Source organism: Erigeron canadensis, chromosome 8 (assembly GCF_010389155.1).
Source record: "Erigeron canadensis isolate Cc75 chromosome 8, C_canadensis_v1, whole genome shotgun sequence".
Taxonomy (NCBI): domain Eukaryota; kingdom Viridiplantae; phylum Streptophyta; class Magnoliopsida; order Asterales; family Asteraceae; genus Erigeron; species Erigeron canadensis.
In genome coordinates, this window is record NC_057768.1 from 30,469,400 (window position 1) to 30,494,532 (window position 25,133).

At 36.3% G+C, this 25,133-nt stretch overlaps 2 protein-coding genes and 4 pseudogenes across 2 annotated transcripts; all 6 read right to left on the reverse strand.

The window, feature by feature from the left end:
• Positions 1-9,370: 9,370 nt before the first annotated feature.
• Positions 9,371-10,561, reverse strand: LOC122610605. Its single transcript, XM_043783581.1, has 2 exons — positions 9,928-10,561; positions 9,371-9,792 (listed from the first exon to the last, which is right to left on the reverse strand). Exons 1-2 carry the CDS (start codon positions 10,559-10,561, stop codon positions 9,371-9,373), a joined length of 1,056 nt encoding a protein of 351 aa, XP_043639516.1.
• A 548-nt stretch (positions 10,562-11,109) lies between these two features.
• Positions 11,110-12,321, reverse strand: LOC122610606 (annotated as a pseudogene).
• Positions 12,322-12,607: 286 nt separating this feature from the next.
• On the reverse strand, positions 12,608-14,044 carry LOC122610607 (serpin-ZX-like). Its single transcript, XM_043783582.1, has 2 exons — positions 13,568-14,044; positions 12,608-13,448 (listed from the first exon to the last, which is right to left on the reverse strand). The coding sequence occupies exons 1-2, from the start codon at positions 14,042-14,044 to the stop codon at positions 12,669-12,671; spliced, it is 1,257 nt and encodes a 418-aa protein (XP_043639517.1). The 3' UTR covers positions 12,608-12,668.
• A 1,207-nt stretch (positions 14,045-15,251) lies between these two features.
• Positions 15,252-17,075, reverse strand: LOC122610608 (annotated as a pseudogene).
• A 1,723-nt stretch (positions 17,076-18,798) lies between these two features.
• Positions 18,799-20,452, reverse strand: LOC122580667 (annotated as a pseudogene).
• A 297-nt stretch (positions 20,453-20,749) lies between these two features.
• Positions 20,750-25,124, reverse strand: LOC122610609 (annotated as a pseudogene).
• Positions 25,125-25,133: the final 9 nt, after the last annotated feature.

The window sequence follows — 25,133 nt, forward strand, 5'->3', positions numbered from 1 at the left end:
ATGTCAGGTCTAGTGTATCTAACCGCATACATGATAGAATCCACCGCCGAAGCATAAGGGACTCTTTTCATACGCTCCACCTCGGGTGTAGAAGCACCATTCTTGTTAGATAAATTAAGTCCTTCTTGCATAGGCAAGTTCCCGCGCTTAGAATTTTCCATCTTGAATCTCTTCAAGATTTTATCTATATACGCACTTTGACTTAATCTGATCAACCGTTTACTTCTATCTCTATAGATTTTGATTCCAAGTATGAATGCTGCTTCATCCAAGTCTTTCATAGCAAAACACTTTCCAAGATAAGATTTAACGTCTTTCAACATTGGAATGTGATTTCCTATTATCAATATGTCATCGACATACAAGACAAGGAAAGTAACATTACTCCCACTAGCTCTGCGATATACACATGGCTCATCAGGATTCTGAACAAAATCAAACTTTTGATCTCTTCATCAAACCTTTTATTCCAACTCCTTGATGCTTGCTTTAGTCCATAAATGGACCTTTGAAGCTTGCATACTTTGTTGGATGTTTTGGATCGACAAAACCTTCAGGTTGGTCCATATAGACTTCCTCGTCTAGAAAACCATTCAAGAAAGCGGTTTTGACATCCATTTGCCATATCTCAAAGTCATAGTACGCCGCTATGGCTAAGATGATCCTAATAGCTCTAATGTCCGCAACCGGAGAAAAGGTTTCCTCATAATCAACTCCAAAGAGTTGAGTATAACCTTTCGCCACAAGACGAGCTTTATAGGTGTGTATATTTCCATCCATGTCGGTCTTCTTCTTGAAGATCCATTTACACCCAACGGTTCTACCATTTGGTGGAAGATCAACCAAGCTCCAGACTTGATTGTCTTTCATGGATTTCATTTCCACATTCGCAGCTTCAAGCCATTTTTCAGATTCCGGATCTGATAATGCAGCATTGAAATTAGGAGGTTCATTCAAATCTCCTACTACGTGTTGTTTAGACTCAATCATAAGATTTAATCTATCACGAGCACGTATGGTGCTTGAGGACTTACGAAGTGGAATCGCTTCATCTTCAACTTGAAGTTCATCTCTTTGAACATTCCCCCCCCCCCCCAAGTTGAAGATTGCTAGTATCTTTAGAAGTTGACACATCTTCTTGATGCTCATCAAGTTCAACAATCCTCCCACTGTCTTCTTGAGATATGAGTTTCTTTTCAAAGAACTCAGCATATCGATGAATCTTGACAGTGTTTTCTGTAGGAAAGTAGAAGTAGTAACCCATCGTTTCCTTTGGGTATCCTACAAAGATGCACTTGACAGATCTAGGTGCAAGCTTGTCAGGCGTATCTCGTTTACGAGTGCCTCACATCCCCAGACCTTTAAGTAAGACAATTGAGGAAACTCCCATGCCACAATTCATGCGGTGTCTTGTCAACTTTCTTAGTTGGAACCATATTGAGAATGCGAACAGCAGTCTCAGGGCATAATCCCAAAACGAAAAGGAAGAGTCGTATGAATCATCATCGATCGAACCATTTCCAACAAGGTTCAATTCCTCCTCTCCGAAACACCATTGTGTTGAGGAGTATATGGAGGAGTAAGCTGTTGAACTATTCCACAAGCTTTAAGATAATCCTTAAACTCTTGACTTAAGTATTCACCACCTCGATCCGAATGGAGGATTTTGATGGTTTTACCGAGTTGATTCTCCACTTCACTTTTAAATTCCTTGAATGTTTCAAAGACTTCATGTTTATGCTTAATCAAGTAAACATAACCATAACGACTGAAATCATCCGTAAAAGTGACGAAATAGCTAGCACCTTTCCTTGACACATGTCTAAATGGGCCACATACATCTGAATGTATTAGTCCAAGTAGATCTTTAGCCCTTTCCGGTTTATTTGGAAAAGGTTTCCTTGTCATTTTGCCAGAAACACAAGATACGCATTTTTCAAATGATTCATCATTTGATTGCAAGACACCGTCCCTTTGAAGTCTTTCAATGCGTTTCTTGCCAACATGAGCAAGCCGACAATGCCAAAGATAAGTCGAGTCCGAAGTGGACTTGACTCGTTTGCTAACATGATACATTGAATTATCCTTTGAATCACAATCACGCATATCAATTTCATAAATACCATCACAAGCAATAGCATCAAAATAATGAACATTATTTCGAGAAACTGAAATTCCAATATCATTAAAGACATTAACGTAACCGTTGTTTTTCAACAAAAAAACTGAAATAACACCTCTAGTAATAGAAGGTGCATAATGACAATCGTTCAAGACAATTATTAAACCACTAGGTAAAGCCAAATGATAATCTCCGATCTCTTCCACAGCTGCAGGTAGGCCATTTCCCACGAACAGTTGTAAAGATCCCGGCTTCAGTTTCTTTCCCCTTCTAAGCCCCTGTAAAGAATTACAGATATAAGTACCACACCCAGTGTCGTAAACCCATGAATTCCGCTTAGAAAATGAATATAATTCAATGGTGAAGAATATACCTGAAGTCCCGGACGTACCGGGCTGCTTCTTCTTCAACTCAGCAAGATACTTGGGACAATTCCGCTTCCAATGACCCACTTCATTACAATGGTAACAAGGTAGGTTCTTAGCGGGATGTTCCTTCTTCGCCGGAGGGGTCTTCTTAGGTTTAGGAGCAGCAACTTGCTTTCTTTTACCGTCAGCCTTGCCCTTTCCTTTCGGTTGTTTGCCTTTTTGGACCTTACCCCCCTTGATCATGAGAACGTTGGGAGTAGCAGTTTTCTTTGGTAACTTCTTTTCAAATTCAATAGCCATTGCAAGAAGTTCCGTAACGGTTTTATCCATGCTATGCATAGTATAATTGCGTCCGAATTCTTCAAAATCCTTAGATAAGGACTTGAGAACCAGACCAATTTGTACTTGCTTTGCATAAGGAAAATTCAACCTTTCCAACTGCTCAAAGTATCCTTTCATCTTAAGGATATGAGCGCTCACCGGTGTTCCTTGTTCATGTCGCAAGTCATGAATACATCGATAAGATCGTATAACTCCACGCCAGCTTGCTTCTCGAACATAGACTTGAGTTCAGTAAGCATATCACATGGAAATGAATGCTCAAATTGCTTTTGTAGGTCAGCATTCATGCTTCCCAACATCAGACAAGCGACCTCATTATGTCTATCATATGCAGCCGCATATTCCGCTAATGCTTCATTAGAAGCATTGGTAGCAGGAGCAACGGGTCTTGGCTCTTCAAGGACTTGTACTTTCTCTCAGCTCTCAAAACAATCCGGAGCTGACGATACCAATCATTGAAATTCGGTCCAGAAAGCTTTTCCCTTTCCAACATCAGCCTGAACGCCGATTGATGTATGTTTTGAGTGGTATTGATTGTTGCCATCTACAAAACAGACAAAAGTTCAATTATCAGTATTTCGATAATTTATCCTTAAGAAATGTAATTTTACCCTTGTTAAATTCATCTAACAAATTACTTTCACTAAGGCTAGGATCCAACTTGACATACAATCATTTCATCAGTTGATCTGCTAGAAATGACGACATTCAAAAGGTAATCAAGAATCGATAATTGCATTCATGCAACTCCTAGGTTTATGGGACTTACAACAACACTGTAAAGGGGTATTAAGTGTTTTGTAAACATGTTTTGTCCCATCTTATGCCACGGGTTAAGGTCTCACCTCTTAACTCGTTTTAAGTCGCCCAATTAAGAACATGTGAATAGTCCACCGCTGCCTCACAACGAGTGGTAATCCACCTTGAAGAGATACAATTCACCTACGTCTCACGTAGAGCAAAAAGCACTGGCAAGTGTTCTTAGCAAAGTGGGTGGCATTGACTTAACTTTAAATGGGTAATGCATTTGATGTGAATCAAAAGTTTATGTTTGAAGACTCATGCATAATGTTCGAAACATAATATTTAATAAAATCATTTGTATAGTCTTACAATACAAGAGAGCTTGGTAGCTCCATTTGAACGCACAAAGAAGCGCAAGGGCAAAGGTATGCGATAAACGCGATTTAAAAACCCGCCCTTTTAGAAGGCTAGCGCACTCCGACTTATACCTCTCTTAGAGTTTGTTCAAATGGGTGAGCCGGTGTATCTCAAGGTTGCAAGACTCCAATTTTATTAATGAAATCTCTATTTCGATAGTTCTTAGTCAAGTTTATTTTCAAAACCAATTTTTGCATCACCTTTATACAAGTTATAAACAAAATACAAAAATTAATAAACTTACTAATTTACCGAACTATTTAATCAAGTAACAAGTTAAGGTGGGCCACCTAAACATGGTCACTATGGTTCATGCAAAAGTTCAATTTCGGCTCCCCCTTCCGAAGAAGAGGACCACATGCATCAAGTTACCTTGATTGCGTAAGCCTTTAAACAAATTAACTTAACAAGTTGCATATAAACACATAAACATGCTGACTGGAAATTTCCAGTAGCTTGACGACCAGATTACTCCTGTTTCTGGTCCGATTCAGCTTTCAACCAAAACTACAAAGTTGTAGCCCTATGTGTTGGGCTTCTACAGTCCAAAGCAAGACTTCTAACTCATTACAGATTATTTTATATGATTTTTCTAGTAAACTGTCGCATATCAGAAAATTTACACGCAAAAATCACATTGTCACATAATTATCTAATAATTAACCCTAATTATTGGATCAACATGCTTTGCATAATATAACACTTTATATATCCAGTAAAATCACAATAAATTTTGCATGAATTTTTTGTGATTTTACTATTTATTTAACAACTTTAAATAAAACAATACACATAATCATGCAATTCATCACATAATTTATATCAATTCACAATTCAAAACTTGTTTGAGGGTTTCAATCTCCATTGAACAAGGTTAAAACTTTAATTAAACAAAAACCCTAATCTTTATTTAATCAAGAACCGATTTAATTAATTAAAAATAAGAAAAACAACCTTTTAATTATTTATTAATTAATTAAAAACAACCAAACCTTAAACCCCCCCTTCAAATTTTGATCTTTGTAATTAATAGATCACATATGTGGCTCGTGATACCATTGTTAGAATATGAACACATAAAACATGAATAAGCGCAACGGAAGAAATCGAAACATATATGTAATCACATTAATTAACAAAGAGAGAATTGAGATGTGTACCTTATATGCAAAGATCCAATTGAGATAATAATAATAAGATTATTATTAATACTTAGGGTTTAAAGCAAAACCCCTCCACGATCGCACACTAGGCACCCCGAATAATGTATCCTAGTACCCCGATCACGAACCTAAACAACCCTTTGTTTAAAACCCTTAGCTTAAAATCGAAAACCGAAAAACCCTTTTGGGAGGGTGTTTCGGCCGAAACAAAGAAAGAGGGAGAGAGGAGAATTTGTTTGTGAATGAATGAATGAAAACCTTGGAATTAACCCTTATATTTATAGGGTAATATTAGGTTAACATTTACTTGGAGGTTAAACAAACATCAAGGCTTTGGAAAGCCTTGATGAAACCGTCCCCCTTTAATGGACTTAGGTCCAAGTCCACTTGCCAATTTTCACATTTTAATCCTCCCTTTTAATCAATTAAATATAATTAATCCTTTAATTATGTTTAATTAATTATTTCGTGATCAAACTAATTAATATATTACTTTAATATATCAATTGTTATTATCGAGTTATTACCGTGTCATTTCGTGTGACCCTGTAGGCTTAAAATATTCCCGGACATACGACTTATAATAATATGATCATATGCCAACACTGAATTGGGTGGTTCCACCATTCTAGTTAGGCCGCCACCTCTGAATGGTGATACAACACCTAATTCCTTCAAAGTATCTGAAACTTCAAACCCAGATGAGATCTTGGGGTCAGGTTGGGTCAGCTTGGGGTCTGGGTCAGGCTGGGTCAGCTAGGTTAGCGTGGGTTGGGTCAGCTTGACACAAAACTACACATAATCTACACAAATGTAGATCCCAAGCTGACCCAGCTTTCAGACTGATCAAGCTGACCCATAACCCAGGCTGACCAATCTGACCCAACCAAGCTGACCAACCAAGCTGACAGACCAAGCTGATCATAACTCAAGCTGACCCAAAACCAGGCTGACAAAAGTTTGATTTATTTACAAAAATGCCACCGCGTTCTTTTTTTTTTAAATCCACATGTCGCGTTCTGATTGGTTCATAAGACATTCTCTCCCTTCTCTCCTTAAGACACCTTCTTATTTGATCTATATATATATAAATTATTAAAACAATAGGAATCCTAGCTTTTTAAAGTCATCTTTCAACCTAAAGCTAGCTTCAAATATTGCCACTTAGGATTTATCCTACGTGGCGTCTTCATAATTTTTTTTAACAATATTTATCTTATTTATTAATATCAAAATAAATGAAGTATTAAATAAAAACTATAAAAAAGAAAAACAAATCACATCCATATATAAAAAAATATTATATAATAACTATAACATATACTACTACATGTTACGTAGGTTTTTTTTTTTTATTTATTTTTTTTAACTTTTGATAATAATGTGATTATAGTAAGGATTTTTATAAAGATATAGTTTGCCAATATCTATATAAAAGAGTTATGGCTCATTTAAACCCCAAAGTTGTATAATGCAATTTTTTTATTTTAATGAAGATATTTTCTAATACTTTTTTTTGCTAATATAAAAAAACAAATTTGCATAAAAAATCAACCTATATAAACATCATACTATTATAAAAACTTTGCTCTAATCATTAATTTGTTTAAAAAATCTTGCACGATGTATTAGTTAGTTTCATCTATCTCCAAGTTTTAAACATATTCAATAGGTTCTTCATGCATTATGAAATGAACTATATTGCATGATCGATGATGGAAGTAGTGATTTTGTATTTAACTTTTACTTTCAACTATATGTTAAGCATTTGAAAGTAAAGTATTTTCTCATAATTCTTAACAAGCATTTGTAACTACATGTAGCATCAACTTTATCTTAAACAATAATTTAAAACAACTCGCGCATTGCGGGGGTAAAAATAAGCTATATATATATATATATTTATATATTAAAACAGTTGTTAACCGAGTCATATAAAACATTCTTCAAATTCAAATCTATGTTAAAAAATTGTCACATAGGATTTGTCCAATGTATCATAAAAAAAAAAAAAGAAACAATATCATATCTACCTTAGCTTTTGTTTTTCAACCTTTTTGAACAATAATTATAACAATCCGCATATCATGCGGGTAAAATACCTAGTATATATATATATCGATATATATAGTTATTGAAAACTTGGATACAAAATAACTAATGATAGCATTGGTGCACGCTTATGTGTCGATCAATTAGAAGTTAGGCGATGACATATCTCATACTAATTATAGTTATAGTTATAGCTACAAAACTTTTATTATTATTTTTTTTAGCTTCAAAATTGGGCACCAATAGGCCATAACCCCAAACTTTTTTTTCCCAGGACTGTAAAACCATATTGTTATTTCACTGTGACTGAATGGATAAATAATGTATGTATAAATTAAGTCAAGATAGTTAATTTTTGTTTATTAAGATAAAAAACCAAACACTTTTGATGGCTTAATGGATCAAGTATTTTTGATTAAGTCATGACTTTTTTATTAAGACTTCAAAACAAACACCACCTAAGGGTCATTGGTCGTTTAACATTTAACTGTGATCAAGACGTCTATGCTTTTCAGTACTCCTATAAGCTTCTAGAAAAACTCAAATCCGACCCGCTGATAAAGAAAAGAACATGCTAGAGAAAAACACACACACACACACACACACATATATATATATAGGGGGATGAGAATATAAGGCTGTCGGGTATCTAAGTTTAAGTGTGGAACACTCACATATTGTTTTTTTAATCCATAAAAATCATGGGGGCCCATGCATTTATTCATTAAACAATAAATAATAAAATATTAGTCTGTGAGGAGTTCCACACCTAAGCTTAAGTGCCGGACAACCTTATATTCTCTTTTCCCATATATATATATATGTGTGTGTGTACATTACCATAATTTAGTTGTCTTAGAGTGAATAAACGTATCCCATATGACCATATATAGATGAAAAGCACCGGTTCAACTGAAATGTAGTTTGAAAAAACGGGTCAGCTGGTTTTGAAAGTTAACCAAGACGGCAAAAGTGTTCAATAAGTTAGCAACTCAGCATACCCAAAAATAATTCTGATGGCAAAATCTATCTTAGTATATGGGTTTGTAGTAAACTCTAAAGTAACATATGACATATAAAAGGAGTTTGTTAAATCGAATACAAACGCTTTATGCTTGAAACATACAGCAGGTTTTTGCCATCAGATGAGTCCACCATTTCAGTCAAATTACTTTCTTCCTCACTAAAAGGCAATTTGAGACCTAACTCCTTCAACATGTCAGAAGTCTAAAACCCATTTTGGAATAGATCTTAGATTTTGGAATCAGAAACAGCCTGCATTTACTTTCGGGTTGGAAAGTGGTGGTCTAAAAAGTCAGATTCTTAACCCATTTTCTGTACTAAAGATAGGAGACTATCAACTGGCATTTGGAGGAAGATAAACATTGTGAAACGACGCTTATCTTCGCCATGTATATAGGGAAGACCCAATACTTTGAAACAATCATATGAGCGTGCCTGTTGCTTTTTCATAAATGGTACTTCAGCTTTGCTACCATCAATGAGGTGGAAGTCAAGTCTTTTGTGTTTGACGGGTCAAATTGCACATTCCAGGCTCCTTTAAAATATATTTCATATGCAAAGATCAGCCCGACACCAACAGGTAGAATATCTTAAATAAGGCCGTTGGTATGATTCTTGGCCCAAAAACTGTAGAAACTTGTTTAACCTACATCATCTTGGAACATCGATTCCATCAAAAAAAAATTTCTTGACATATTATGTACTTCACTTTTTTATTTTATTAATGTTATGTACTATACTTGTTATACAAACATACAAACAGTGTTCTTACGCTGTTCTCATTATAAGGGGGTGGGAGTGGATACCCCAACCACAATCTTCCCCAAATTTTCACATCACCATTTTTTAATAAAAACTTTTCACCTCAAACTTCCCCAATTCACCCCAAATCATCCCAAAATGGTGGCGCCATTCACCCCAACCCTAATTTTCACATTATCTTTTTTATTTCCATTTATTTTTACTTAACAAAATCACAAATTATATTAAAATTAAAAAACATACCCTTTTATTATATTAAAAAAAAGAAACATTACATAATACTTAAAAAAAAAAGAAACATTACATAATACTAAAAAAAAAAACTAATCATCGAGATACGCCAAATCTTGAAACCATGCGTGCTCCGTAAGATCATATCAAAGGCGATGATGAACTTCTTCGTCTATCAACTCCGCATACACACTTTCATCGAACACCGGTTGCACTAGCGGGTCCATTATATGGACCGGTGAGATTGCCTTCTCGTCCCTCTTAATGATCATGTTGTGTAAAATAATACATGTATGAACATACTTTCCAATTTTGTCTTTCGTTTGAGGTCGAAGAGGTCGTTGAAGAATTTTCCATTTACCTTTGAGGACACCAAAAGCTCGCTCGACATCTTTTCTCGCCGCCTCTTGCAATTTCTTGAATCTTTTTTCCTTAGGGTCGGTTGGATACGGGTATGCTTTAACAAGTGTTGACCACTTGTTGTAGATCCCATCACTAAGATAGTAGCCACGTTTATAATCTCGGCCATTCACGCGGAATGAAGAGTCCGGAGCCGTTCCATTACGCGCTGTGACATACAAATCGGATTGGTTCAACACATTGATGTCGTTGTTCGACCCCGGGACACAAAAAAAAACCCGCCAAATCCACAAATCTTGTGACGCGGTGATTTCAAGCATAATAGTTGGACCGTTGTGGTCACCCCTCGTGTATTGCCCTCTCAAACGTCTAGGACATGCCGACCACTCGACATGTGTGCAATCGATGCTACCAAGCATCCCAGGCATATGATGTCGAAGCTCGTGGGCCTTGAAGATGCGTGCAACTTCGTGTGACGTCGGCCAACGTAGGTACTCTCGGCTATACAACCGAATGATGGCGTCACAAAAATAATCAAGGGTCTCACGTGCGGTTCTGGCTGTCATGCACAAGTACTCGTCATACTCGTCTGGTGCGTTACCCGTCGCGAGTTGCCTAACGGCGGATGTGCATTTCTGTATCGCCGTAAAACTTTTTCTTTTTCTTGCATCGTAACGTTCTTGGAAATACGGGAAGTTTGCTTCAATGTCGCGCACGATATCTAAAAACATGGTCTTGTCCATTCGAAACTTCTTTCGAAAGTAATCGTCTTCGTATTTTGGTTCTTGAACAAACCAATCGTTCAAAAGAGTGGCAAGACCAATTTCCCGACGCCGGTCCGTATACCGTCGAGTTTGAGGAGCACTAGAACTTGCCGTATCTTCAAGAAAGTGTAACGCGTTAAGAAAGAATTCCATAGATCTATCGTTTGATTCGTCGGGAGAGTCGCTCGAATTATCCAAATTACCGGAAGCCATATTTTTTGGTGTTGGGTGTAAGAAATTAGTGATGAAAAGGTTGGGGTGTTTGAATTTATAAAAATGTAGTGAAAATGAGAGTAGTTGTGTGTTGTTTTGGGAAGAAAAGAGAGTATATATATAGAGAAAGAGGTAAAAGACAAAAAAAAAAAAAAAAAAAAACACCCAACGGCTCTCTACCCCGCTCCCCTCGCCACGTGTCCAGCCACCATTCGTCCTTTTCCTGCGCGCGGTCCCCACACTCGTTTCTCTCTCCTCGGTCTCACTACCCCGTTTACCTTCCTTTCTTCCCCACCCCGACCCCCTGGCGGCGGTGTTCCCACGCGGGGCCGGGCTTCACCGTTCACCACCCTACTTCCACTCCCACCCCTCTAATAATGTTCTCATTGGAACACACACACACACACATATAGTTAAGAGGTCCATACTTCACATTGCAAACAGGGCCTTAGTTGTGCTACTTGATTAAGATTAAATCAGTAAAAATTTAATGTAAGCAATAATTAGAAAGCACATAAAATGGGTCAAATGCAACCATAACAACCCCGTCAAACAGAAACAACACTTGGTTCAACGACCTGTCCCATAAGCAGCACGACGCCTGTCGTATATATCTTCTCAAATCACAAACAAAAATGGATGGTCTGCCACAAAGTCATCATATGTACGTAAACCTCGCAGAACTGGCCATTATAGTAGAATATGTGATCGATGCAGCTTCCGTACCTTCATCATTTGTGGTCGTTGCAGCTTCTGTACCTTCTTCGTTTATCTCCACAAACGATTCCTGGTGAATGCCAATACAACACCAAAATCCTTCAAACTATCTGAAACTTCAATCCCAGATGACATCCTGAACTTAGGGACCAAAAACTTCCGTATTTCTACTTTTCTAAGAGGAATATGAGATTCCAAGAAACTAGATTCTGAATTTATTTTTTGTATCAAAGATGGGAGGCCATCATTCTTATCTGGGAGATAGATGTAGATTGTAAAACGAAGTTTATCTTCTCCCTGTACGTACGTACAGAAGACCCAAGACTTTGAAACCATCATATTCACCCACAAGGTTGATCTTTCAATTCTCGGTGGTCATAAAGGGTACTTGCACTTTGCTTCCGTCGAGGAGGTGGAAGTTTCCGTCCAGACTCCTTTGAAATAAAGTGCATTTGATAAGATGAATCTCGCACCACGAGGCAGGATTTCTTCGATAAGACCATTGGTTTGAATTTTGGCCCATAGAGTTGCTTCTTTTAATACCTCATCAGCCTTGATTTATCAATCAGTAAAAATATTATCAAAAAACCATAAAAGGCAACAAATTGACCACATACACAAGAATCTAAAATATGCAATAGAAATCGACTATATTATGCATATATACGTAAAGCAGAACTGACCTTGGATTGGAAATCGACTTGCGTAGTGTTGGCATTATAAACAATGTCCACAACCTGTTTCAATGAATCTTTAAGACTAATTGTTTGATCAACCCAAACCCTGTTTACAAGTGCCAACCGAGGTTCTCCACTTTCGTTAGCATCAGTCATGTTCGAGGACACAAGCTGTGAAGAAAGAGCGTTGAGTTCCTCAATGGTGTTTACTTGAAGTAATGAGAGCAACTGGTTGAGGGTTTTGCCTTCGGATCCGGCTGCAATCAAACCCATGACTATTTGGATTGAAAGCAGGGAAAAAACAACATTGGAATTCGGGAATTTGTTAGAAAGAACCAGAGTTGCAAGTTTTGTTAGCGAATCATGGGTGGTTTGGTTAGTGTTTGTTTTGATAACAAAAAGTGATCAAAGAACACACGCTTAAAATAAAAAACAAAAGCCCGATACGTTTTATATGCGGATCAAAAATTGGCTTGGATTTCGACATGGTGCATATGCATATAAACTCACACACAATTAAAGGCAAGTGCTCGATCGAAAACTTGTATTTTTTTTCTTAGGTTTTTAAGGCTAGAATCAGTAAAAAGTTAATGAAAGCAATTATTAGAAAACACCTTAAATTGGTAAAATGAAACAACAAGTCCCAGCTACATTAAAATACTAATAACATAGGGCATTTGAAGTAAAGCTGTACTAAGACATTAACAACCCCATCAAACAGAAACAACACTTGGGTCAGCGATCTGTCCCATAAGCAGCACGGCGCCTGTTGTATCTTCTCTAATTACAAACAAAAATGGATGATCTGCCACAAAGTCAGGATATGTAAACCTCGCAGACTTAGCCATTACTGTAGAATATGTGATAGCTGCAGCTTCCGTACCTTCTTCATTTATCTCCACAAACGATTTCTGGTGAATGCCGGACACAAAAAGCTCTGGATTGGGTGGTTCCACCATTTTGGTTAGGCTTCCATCTTTGAATGGCAATACAACACCTAATTCCTTCAAACTATCAGAAACTTCAAACCCAGATGAGATCTTGAACTTAGGGACCAAAAACTTCCTTATTTCTACTTTTCCAAGAGGAATATGAGATTCCAGGAAACCAGACTCTGAATTTATTTTCTGTATCAAAGATGAGAGGCCATCATTCTTATCTGGGAGATAGATATACATTGTAAAATGACGTTTATCTTCTCCGTGTACGTAGGGAAGACCCAAGACTTTGAAACCATCATATTCACCCACAAGTTGATCTTTCATGGTGGTCATAAAGGGTACTTGCACTTTGCTTCCGTCGAGGAGGTGGAAGTCGTGTTCTATCGTCAATGACGGATCAAACTTCTCCTTCCAGACTCCTTTGAAATAAAGTGCATTTGCTAAGATGAGTCTCGTATATCTATCAACGGCATCAGGAGGCAGCATTTTTTCGATAAGGCTATTGGTATGATTTTTGGCCCACAGATTTACTTCTTCGGTTACCTCATCAGCCTTCAATTATCAATCATGAAAAATGTTATCATAAAACCATAAAAGGATAATATGTATGCAGTAGAAATCGTCTATATTATACATTATACACTGCACGTAAACAGTATTGGGCATTATACCTTGGACTGGAAATCGACTTGCTTAGTAATGGCCTTATAAACAGTGCCCACAACCTGTTTGAAAGAATCTTTAAGACTAATAGTTTGATCAACCCAAACTCCGTTTACAAATGCCAAACGAGGTCCACCACTTTTGCTAGCATCAGTCATGATCGAGGACACAAGCTGTGAAGAAAGAGCGTTGAGTTCCTCGATGGTGTTTACTTCAAGTAACGAGAGCAACTGGTCGAGTGTTTGGCCTTCGGATCCGGCTGCTATCAAACCCAGGACTAATTGGATTGAAAGCGGGGATAAAACAACGTTTGAATTCGCGAATTCTTTTGAGAGAATGTGGGTTACAAGATTTGTTAGCGAAACATGGGTGGTTTGATTGGTGTTTGTTTTGAAAAGATAGAACGAAGAACAAACACTCAAAAACAAAAACAAAAGCCCGATGCGTCTTCTACGCACATCAGAACTTGGCTTGGATTTCGACATGGTGCATACGCATATAAACTCTCTCACAAACACCTAGAATCAATATATATCGATATATATAGTTATTCAAAACTTAACTACAAAATAAGTGATGATATCATTATTGCTTATGTGTCAATCAATTAGTAGTTAGGTGATGACATATCTCGATCATACTAATTACATATATAGGATTTCTAGTTCGTATAATAATAACATGACAATTATTGTGGTGTGATCGATTGAATCTCAGTGGAAAATTTACATGTGTGAATACTTAATACCATAATTTCACAAAATCACGTACGGTCAAATTAAAATGTTCATGCAATCCGAAAAAAGAGACAGAATTTGCTCTTCATATTGATTACACTAAAAAGGGAAAAATAAACTAAATAACTTGGTTGCATGACTTTGCCTAAACCTTTAATTTTGTTAGGTTGATGACAACAAAAATGCAAACTACAAAGTTAATCGGGAAATTAAACCGAATGGAACTTCTCTTTGCTCATATGAAATGACCCTGGTCTTTTATGACTCATATCTCTAAGAGTAATAGTTATATATTTATCATAAAATTTAGTAAGGAAATTTTTGATATAAAAGGATACAATTTTTTTATGCTTGTAGCGGTTTCATTTAACATTTTCATATTTTTTAAATACTTGATTATTGTGATACCATTAAGTCAATATATAAACGTAATTTTCATTCATAAATAATTATTACGGAGTTTAAATGATGCAAAATTATTTCTAACTTTATAATTTAATGTTTGTATTTGTATAATAATATGTTTATTTACTTTTTTTTTCCCCATAAAGTTGGCAATAATTTTGAGTTTTTGACACATGGAAGAAAAGATTTTATTGGAACTTTTTTGTATTTTAAGACTAAAGTGTACATAATGGCAACTAGTAAGGTTTGGGAGGCTTTAGTCGTCTTGATCATGCAGTTTTGTTATGTTGAAAGTAAAGCAAGATGGCAAGTTCTTTTGCACATCTTTAGTCTTCACCTATATATGACATATATATAAGGAGTTTGCTAAACCGAATACAGGCCGGTGCTTTTATTTTTACAGGGTTTGGTTTACTAACTTACAAATACCAATCAATCTCAATACACTGTATTCATTATACTAGATATTAATTCCCACTGGTAAGGTACAAACACTGACCATGCATACTAAAACAAAAATACAACCATACCCAACACTTCAACAACCTGTTCAAGCTACACGAGGGTCGTGCACCGGCCTGTCCCATAAACAACACAACTCCACTCGTATCCTCTCTAATCACAAACAAGAAGGGATGATCCGCCACAAAATCGACCATATCATCAATATTCAAGGACTTGCACCTTATAACAGCTGCAGCTTCTGTACCTTGTTCATTTACCTCCACAAACGCTTTCTGAAGTATACTTGAAACACAAAGCTAGGTTTTCATCACCATCAACTGAGTCCACCATTTCAGTCAAATTACTTTCTTCTTCACTAATTAAAAGGCAATGTGAGACCTAGCTCCTGCAACATGTCAGATGCCTTAAACCCGAATGAGATCTTAAATTTTGGGAGGGGATGTGCTTGTCTAAGAAGTCAGATTCTGAGCCCATTTTCTGTACTAAAGAGGGGAGACCATCCTCTGCATCTGGAAGGAAAAAATACATTGTGAAACAGCGCCTATCTTGGCCACGTACATAGGGAAGACCCAATACTTTGAAACCATCGTATTCACGTACGAGTTGGTCATCGCGGGTGGTCATAAACGGTACTTGAACTTTGCCACCATCGAGGAGGTGAAAGTCATAGTCTTTTGTTTTTGACGGGTGGAATTTCTCATTCCAGGATCCTTTGAAATACTCGTATATTGCATTTGCAAAGATCAGCCTGGTAGCAGTGTTCACGACACCAGCAGGTAGAATGTCTTCGATAAGGCCATTGGTATGATTCTTGGCCCACAAATTTACTTCTTTGGATGCCTCTTCAGCCTTATTTTTTATTTAGGAACAAATACAGAATTAGTTGGCTACAAGAAATTTCACCTCATTTGACTTTAAATAGTCAGATAATCCTAATTCTACAAACAATCAAATGAAACGGATCAATTCAAATACTTTTCTCTGTTTTTATTTTTGTTTTTTAACACATGGTATGGCTTGGATCTTGTGAAAAATGTTCTCTAGCTAGTTCGGAATAAATTATAACCATAAGAAGGGTGCTAATTAAACTATCCGGTTTTGGATCATATTAAAACCGGATAGTTTTCTATTTTTAACAAATCTGGTACGAAAGGTTTGAGTCTGGTAATTAGCTAGACGAAATTTACAAAAGAAACAACTTAATAAAAAAAAAACTAAAAAAACATCTGACCTTGTTCTTGAAATCAACTTGGTTACAAAGGGGGTTATAGACAGAGTCCGTAGTATCTTTGAAAGAAGATTTAAGAGCAATTGTTTGGTCCACCCAAACACCGTTAACAAAAGACAAACGAGGTCCTCCATTTAATCTTCCATCAACCATGATCAACGAAAGAAGCTGGGAAGAAAGTTTGTTGAGGTCGTCAATGTTGTTTGCTTTCAGAAACGAGAGCAACTGATCGCGTGTGTTGCCGTTGGAACCAGCAGCGATCAGGCTCAGGACGACATGGATGGAAAGCGGAGAGAAAACAGCATTCGAATTCGGAGATTTGTTGGATAGAAGGTGGGTTGCTAGTTTGAATGAGACGTAGTTTTGGTTTCTGACTGATCCATTGGAATCTCTAATCTTGGGACAGGGTTAGGTCTCATCCTAACATTGCGATAGTATTCCATTAAAAAAAACCTCACAAACGAAAACGAAAAGTAAAAGAAGAGTACGTGCGGGGATTGGCCAAATAAAGTTGTGTTCGTATGGGTTTTAAGGATGATTTACAAGCATTGGTTCCAGAGGCGGAGCCAGAAATTTGAGTTGGCGGGGACCGGGTTGGTTGGGTGGAGGTTCGGATTCGGGTTCTTTTCTAGGTTGACCTTGTTGAGTTACGAGTTCGGGTTGATGGTCAAAATTTAACATTTATGATTTATCAATCCGAAAATAAAAATTTAATTATTTGTAGACAAACCATGACTTTAAGTCTCTGGTTAGGTCTCAAATGATCAAACATTTTACAAGATAAGAATAAGTGAATAAATTATGTTATGATTGGGCTTTTAAATTTTTAAGTGTATATTTTGTTAGGTGGCTAATTAACTTTAATATATAGTAATACGTAAAAGTAATACTAGTAAAAATATAGAATTTTACATTTATCGATGGTCGTCACGATTATCCTTGGCTTTCATGTAACTCTGTCATTGATTAACTGGTTGAACTAAAATATGGATCTTTTGGGTTTTGCTAATGTTAGTCCTTAAATAGTCACCGCCATTACCACCAATCTTCGCTAGGGATGAGAAAAAAAAACCGTTGATCCGTGCCCGACCTGGAACCGGCCCGAAGCCCTAACGGGCAGGGTCACGGGTCAAGCTTTTCGTGTTTTCGCGGGTCACGGGTTGAACGGGTCGGGCCAGGACGGGTCGGGTGAAGGCAAAAACCGAAAAAGTGTGAAGGAAAACCGCTCGTGACCCGACCCGAACCTTCACGGGCCGGGTCACGGGTCACGTTTTCATGCTCTCGCGGGTCACAGGTCAGGCCGGGTTTTCACGGGTCGGGACGGGATTCGACCTGCACGCATCCCTAATCTTCGCCACAACTAAATCATCGTCTCTGTGCAAATACCATGCTAGTTTATATGTTTTTTTATTTTTAACTTTGAGTTTTGTTATATAAAAGTCAACGGCGTTGACCTGAAAAGAAATTTTCCGTGTCTCTCAACTAAGAAATGGGTAAAGTTTGAAAAAATAGAGTATAAATTAAAAAAAGTCACGTGAGTCGCACATTCTTCAGAAAAAAATCTCTCACTACCACCATCTTTGGTACTTTTGGAAATCCTATCATTTTTGGGAGTCAAATCGTCTTATTTTTCTAACTCAATCTAAGCATTGCTTTTTGATTCGAGGATTTTTCTTTGTTCACATCAAGTGAATTTTGTATTTTGTTTTGTTTTATTTATTCACAAGGCTTATGTTATTCATAAGAAAGAGTTAATATTTATATTTTCTTGGACAAAATAACTGATGATAATATCATTATTCCTCATGTGTTGATCAATAAGCAATAAGATTAGGTGATTACATATCTCTAATTTAAAATTTAAATGTTAAAAAGAGTTGCCAATATTTAGTTGTTTGTTAGGAAGATTTGATTTAATATTTAGCTGTTAGATAAAATCGTAAAAAAGGTTATCGGTCCGATATTTTTAATTTTTTTTTTGTTCAGGTGGAAGAGTTGCCAAACGTTCCGATTGGAACTAAAATGCAATGAATTTGAAATTAAATGTAAGTATATCTTAACCTATGAAACAACCCATATAAAAATCTATCTACAAGGATCAAAACGAGCGGAGCTCGACTTTAGACAGGCTCAACTTCTGTTCGGCTCGTTTTCAGGCCTACAAAATTGGTCTGCATCATATCATCCCATGATCGTATTCATACCAAGACACCATACCGGTTGTAGCATTCTTCCAAGGTTCGAGAAAATGGAAACTTTTGAAGTTTTGAAGCCCGTTTGATAATGTGAGGAATTTACGCTAAAAAAATAACAGAGCTAACTGTCCTTTTTCACTTAATATGCAAAGCTTCAAAGCGCGCTGAACTAAAAGTAAGTACTTCACATTGCAAACATAGCCGTAATTATCTGATTAAGATTACATCAGTAATAACTAACAGTTAATGAAAGCAATTATTAGAAAACACCTAAATTTGGTCAAATGAAACCACAAGTCCCACAAGTCCGAGGTTACAATTTGGTCAAATGGCCCATTCGAAGTAAAGCTGTACTAAGACCTGGACAACCCGATCAAGTAACACTTGGGTCAAGGACCCGTCCCATAAGCAACACGAAGCCTGTCGTATCTTCCCTAATCACAAACAAAAATGGATGATCTGCCACAAAGTCATATGTCATACTCAAGGAATTGGTGATCATAGCAAGTGAAATAGTTCCAGCTTCCGTACCTTCTTCATTTATCTCCACAAACGATTTCTGGTGAATACTCGACACAAAGAGGGTTGGATCGGGTGGTTCCACCATTTCATTTAGGCCTCCACCTCTGAATGGTAATACAACACCTAATTCCTTCAAACTATCTGAAACTTTAAACCCAAATGAGATCTTGAACTTAGGGATCAAAAACTCCATTATGTCTACTTCTTCTCGAGGAATATGAGATTCCAAAAAACCAGATTCTGAATTTATTTTCTGTATCAAAGATGGGAGGCCATCATTCTTATCAGGGAGATAGAAATACATTGTAAAACTACGTTTGTCTTGACCGTGTACATAAGGAAGACCCAACACTTTGAAACCATCATATTTACCCACACGTTGTTTCGTGTAGGTAGTCATGAAGGGTACTTGAACTTTTCTTTCGTCGAGGAGGTGAAAGTCATGTTTTCTTGTCGACGATGGATTAAACTTCTCCTTCCAGACTCCCTTGAAATAGACTGCATTACCAATGATGAGTTTTGTATATCTATCAACGGCACCCTGAGGCAGGATGTCTTCGATAAGGCCATTGGTTTGCTTTTTGGCCCACAGATGTGCTTCGTTGACTACCTCATCAGCCTTCATTTATCAATCAAAAAAATGTTATCAGAATACCATAAAAGGCAACAAATTGGGCACATTCATAAGAATCTATATATAATATGCCATAGAAAGAATATAGTAATATCTAAAGCTTGAATTAAGTTAATACATCACAGTACTATTATACGTAAAGCAGAACTGACCTTGGACAGGAAATCGACTTGCTTAGTATTAGCATTATAAACAGTGTCGACAACCTGCTTGAAAGAATCCTTGAGATAAATTGTTTGATCAACCCAAACCGCGTTTACAAATGCCAAACAAGGTCCTCCACTTTTGCTAGCATTAGTCATGATCGAGGACACTAGGTGTGATGAAAGAGCGTTGAGTTCCTCGATGCTGTTTACTTGAAGTAATGAGAGCAACTGGTCGAGGGTTTGGCCTTCGGTCCGGCTGCAATCAAACCCAGGACTATTTGGATTGAAAGCGGGGAAAAAACAATGTTGGAATTCGGGAATTTGCTTGAGAGAAGGTGGGTTGCAAGATTCGTTAGCGACACATGGGTTTGCATAGTCGGGAGAATATGTTTACCATCTTGTTTGATATATTGCAGAATGCTTGTTTTGATTTCACCAGCAGTGGTTGGTGTCGTAAAAGTAGTATCAATTTGCAAAAATTCGAGTCGAAATTCAATCCAACTAATAACATAAATCGAATAACAGACACCCAAAAACAAAATGAAAAGTCCAATATGTCTTGTACACAAATCAATACTTGGCTTAGATTTCGACATGGTGCATATGCATACATAAAAAGCTATTTAAAGGTAATTAACATGTGTTCTTCCAAACCTGTATTTTTCTTGGATCTCAGGCGATGGGAAGAAAATCAGTGTCTCTGAAAATTGAGAATGTGTGTACGTAATCTCCTCCTTTTAAGGACAAAAGTTGAAAAAGTCTAAATACCCTGAACAAATAAAATCGTTAGATAACAAATACTGTATATATTTATGTAATTACAATTTTATAACATTTTTTGTAAGTATATTACTCCTTTTATAACAAGTCGTTCATAACGGCCGCAGCTTCCGTACCTTCTTCATTTACCTCCACAAACGCTTTCTGGCGTATGCTTTCAACAAAAAGGTTTTCACCATAAAGTGAGTCAACCATTCCAGTCAAATCACTTTCTGTAACACTAAAAGGCAATATGAGCCCTAGCTAGCTCCTGCAAAATGCCACAAACCTTGAAACCGTATGAGATCTTAAATTTTGGGATTAGAAACTTCCCGACTTCTACTTCTTGGGTTGGGATGTAATGGTCTAAGAAGTCGGATTCTGAACCCATTTTCTGTACTAAAGATAGGAGACCATCATCTGCATCTGGGAGGAAAAAGTACATTGTGAAACGACGCTTATCTTCACCACATGAATAGGGAAGACCCAATACTTTGAAACCATCATATTCACATACGAGTTGCTCTGTCCTGGTGGTCATAAACGGTACTCGAACTTTGCTACCATCGATGAGGTGGAAGTCATATTTTTTTTGTTTCTGACCGGTGAAATTTCTCGCACCAGGCTCCTTTAAAATATAATGCATTTGCAAAGATCAGACTGGTACTAGAGTTCAGGGCACCAGGAGGTAGGATGTATTGAATAAGGCTATTGGTATGATACTTGGCCCACGAATTCACTTCTCTGGCTACCTCTTCAGCCTATAATTATCAACAAATATAAAATTAGTTAGCTATATATACCAACTTAAAACCACAAATAATAATAATAAATAAATAAAAAGTACTAGTACAACATACCTTGTACTTGAAATCGACTTGCTTACAAAGGGCGTTATAGACAGAGTCTGTAACTTCTTTGAAAGAAGATTTAAGGGGAATTCTTTGGTCAACCCAAACACCGTTAACAAAAGACAAACGAGGTCCTCCATTTAATCTTCCATCAACCATGATCAACGAAAGAAGCTGGGAAGAAAGTTTGTTGAGGTCGTCAATGTTATTCGCTTTCAGAAACGAGAGCAACTGATCGCGTGTCTTGCCGTTGGAACCAGTAGCGATCAGGCTTAGTACGACTTGGATGGAAAGGGGAGAGAAAACAGCATTGGAATTCGGAGACTTGTTGGATAAAAGGTGGGTTGCTAGTTTGATTGAGACACGGGTTTGGTTGCTGATTAATTCTTCAATGTCGGGTTGGCGACTCTTCTTTGAACTTGGGAGGTCGCACCTATAACTCGGGCGTTTTTTGCAATGTTTTAAATACCGGTAAATACCAGCCGGTATTACTAGAACCGGAGACCACGCCGGTATTTTAAATCCGGTATTTTGTCGGTATTTTCACTGTTCAATACCGGCCGGTATTTTCAAAAAATAAATTTTGATTTTTTAAAAAAATTATTTTTATGATACTTTAATATTATTTTTTGTTATTTGTGAACTTTAAAACCTATATTTTGTTATGAAATACATATTTGGTATTATTTTTGAGTAAATTATAATTGCATTTTGACTATTTTTGTTAAACTGTAACAAGTTTTGTAAGATTTTTACACAAAAAAATATAATAAATTAAAAATAGTCGTACCGGCCGGTATTTCCGGTATTACCGATAATACCGGTAAATTTTTCCACGCCGGTATAACTAAAATATCGGTTTTTAAAACATTAGTTTTTTGCAAATCTTGGTTTCCATGTCAGGAATTCTCAAATAACGTATATAGAACCCTCTATTGAACGACAAGTTAATTAATTTGTATCGGTTTTTGGTTCATCCTCCAATTATATAGAGTACGTTTCTTATAACCGACCCTCAACATCAACAAACCTATTACTCGTATTTGACTAATTATAAATAATATTGACTTAATTATTGTATATCTATACATCTTTATAATAATTATTAACCCTTATTTTTAGAAAATGCTAGAAAATAGTTAGATGCAAAATATTAGATTACCCTTAATAAATACCTTTATAATACTCTCATTTGGATTTTACACACTTTTTCCTTTGGTGTTTTCAACTAATATATTAAAAATTTTCATTAGACTTTTTTTCCTTTCATTTTTAATTTTTGGTTTATTGTACATATTAAACTTTTTAATGCGTTTGTGGTATTGCTTTAAATAAATAACTATTTCACATACCAAAAGTTTGAAGGTAACATATAACACGTCATAAATAACAACATGTAATCACAATAACTCAAGCTTCGTAACACTCGGACAAAAGCTAATGTAGTTTTGACATTAAATTAATGTACATTTGAAACAAGCTTCAATTGGAGTTTCAACGCAAGTGCAATAAAAAACACAATCATTCCAAAACGAAAATTGAGGCCTTGCGGCGCAGTGTTTGAACTTTACTAGTTACCAGATATTAACTCTACAATAATAATGATCTATAATATATGAAAAATATTAAACGCGACCCTTAGGGCTGCATTTAAAATGCATAAAAAGTTTATACCTTTCATATTAAAAGTTCACCTCTGAATTTTATAGTAAGTATACAACTGCTCAATGCATTAACTACAACCTAAAGGTTGCGTTTAGCAAAACCCATAATATATTTACCGTATAATAGTTTCATTAATAACTTACCATATATTTGGTTTTCTTACCAACTGATTATAGATCAACTGGTACTGCCACTAGGGGTGTTCAGCAAACTGTCAAACCGCTTAATCTTGACCAAACCGTGCTATTTGGTTTGGTTTGGTTGGATTGAATTGTTAAAGTCTGGTCCGGTGATTTAAGTTTTGAAAAACCGGGTTATTTGGTCCGGTTACAGTTTGAGCAAAGAAAAAACCACGTAAAACCGGACCGGACCGGACCGTATACTTTCATAACTCAAGAAGAAAGTTACTTTATCTAAAGTTATAAAGTTTAAATATTTTACGAAAATAAACACTTTTATGCTCCAAATTTCTTAGAGTTTCATTATAAAAACAAACTTTTATTTTAAAAATATAATTAATTATACATTTCTAATATACACAAAAACTTTTTCAATTTGTGGGTGTTATATCCGCTATTAACATATGAATAAAGTTTTAACATAAAGTTCGAATACATTAAAACAAATAGTTTTACCCGCTAGTAATTCTTTTAATATGTACACTTCTAATTTTAAGTGTTTGTTATGGATTTTAACACAAATCTTGACAATTATATATAGAATTATATGAGAATAAAAGAAAGAAAAAATAAACTTGAAAAACCGTCAAACCGGACCGGTTTACATGGTTTGGTCAGATAATATACTTGGTTTGGTTTGGTTTGATAGATGTTAAAACCGTAATTGTCGGTTTGGTTTGAGATTTAATCAAAAACCAGACCAAACCGGTCCATGAACACCCCTAACTGCCACCATGTGACCACATGGACCCACAGATGAGGCTGCAAGTCACAATGGACATGATCAGGGTTCACACCCTTTACTTTTTTTTTTATATATATATTCGGTTTTCTTTGTCTTGAACTCCAATTAGGAAACCAATTAACATACATTAGTTATAGTTTAATTAATACAATTTCCATGATAATGTTAACAGTCCGTTTATAGTCCATGCATGTTTGGTTGAGGGTTTTAAGAAACTTTGACTGTGAGATTAAGATGCTTTTAGTTTAATCATATATCAGATCATTAGACGATCCAATACAATTCTGATAGACTTACATGTATGCCCTTGATGATTAATTCTGATTTATCTTATTTGTTTTGACCATCTGAATTGTATAAGAAAGAACATGAGCAATAATTAACACGGCAAGTTCTTAGCATATCCCAGATGTAGTGCTCTGGTAGCTTTAAGCCAATGTATTGTTCAGTAGGCTCTTGTACTACAGAACTACAACTACAAATGATGAAATAACAAATTAAGACTTATTTTTCCTCTTAAGGAAATCAACCCGAACCAAGTCTAAAATCAGAACCTAATAGCATGCATTTAAAACCAAACTGAAACCTTTATTTGAACCAAGATTTCAACAACTAGATCAGATATGGGTTAATCACCTAACCATAAATAGCACGCCCCATATCTTCTCTAATCACAAACAAGAAGGGATAATCTGCTACAAAACCGCCCTAAAATTTACTTCACAAATCACAAGCATCTGCATATAATGCAGGCTGCAGCTTCTGTTCCTTGTTCATTAACTTCCACAAAACAAGGATTAGTGGTGGATGCCCCGGTAACAAAAAACTTTTTCATTCACCAGTTCGGTTAGGCCTTCGCTGAAAGGAAATACGACACCTAGTTCCTCTAACATGTCAGAAACTTCAAACCCGGATGAAATCCTAACTTTTTGGATCAAAACCTGCTTGACTGGTGCTTCAAGGTACTGAAGGTGTGGGACATCACAAGATGTCAGATTGTGAACCTGTTTTCTGTATCTAAGATGGAAGGTCATCTCTTTTCC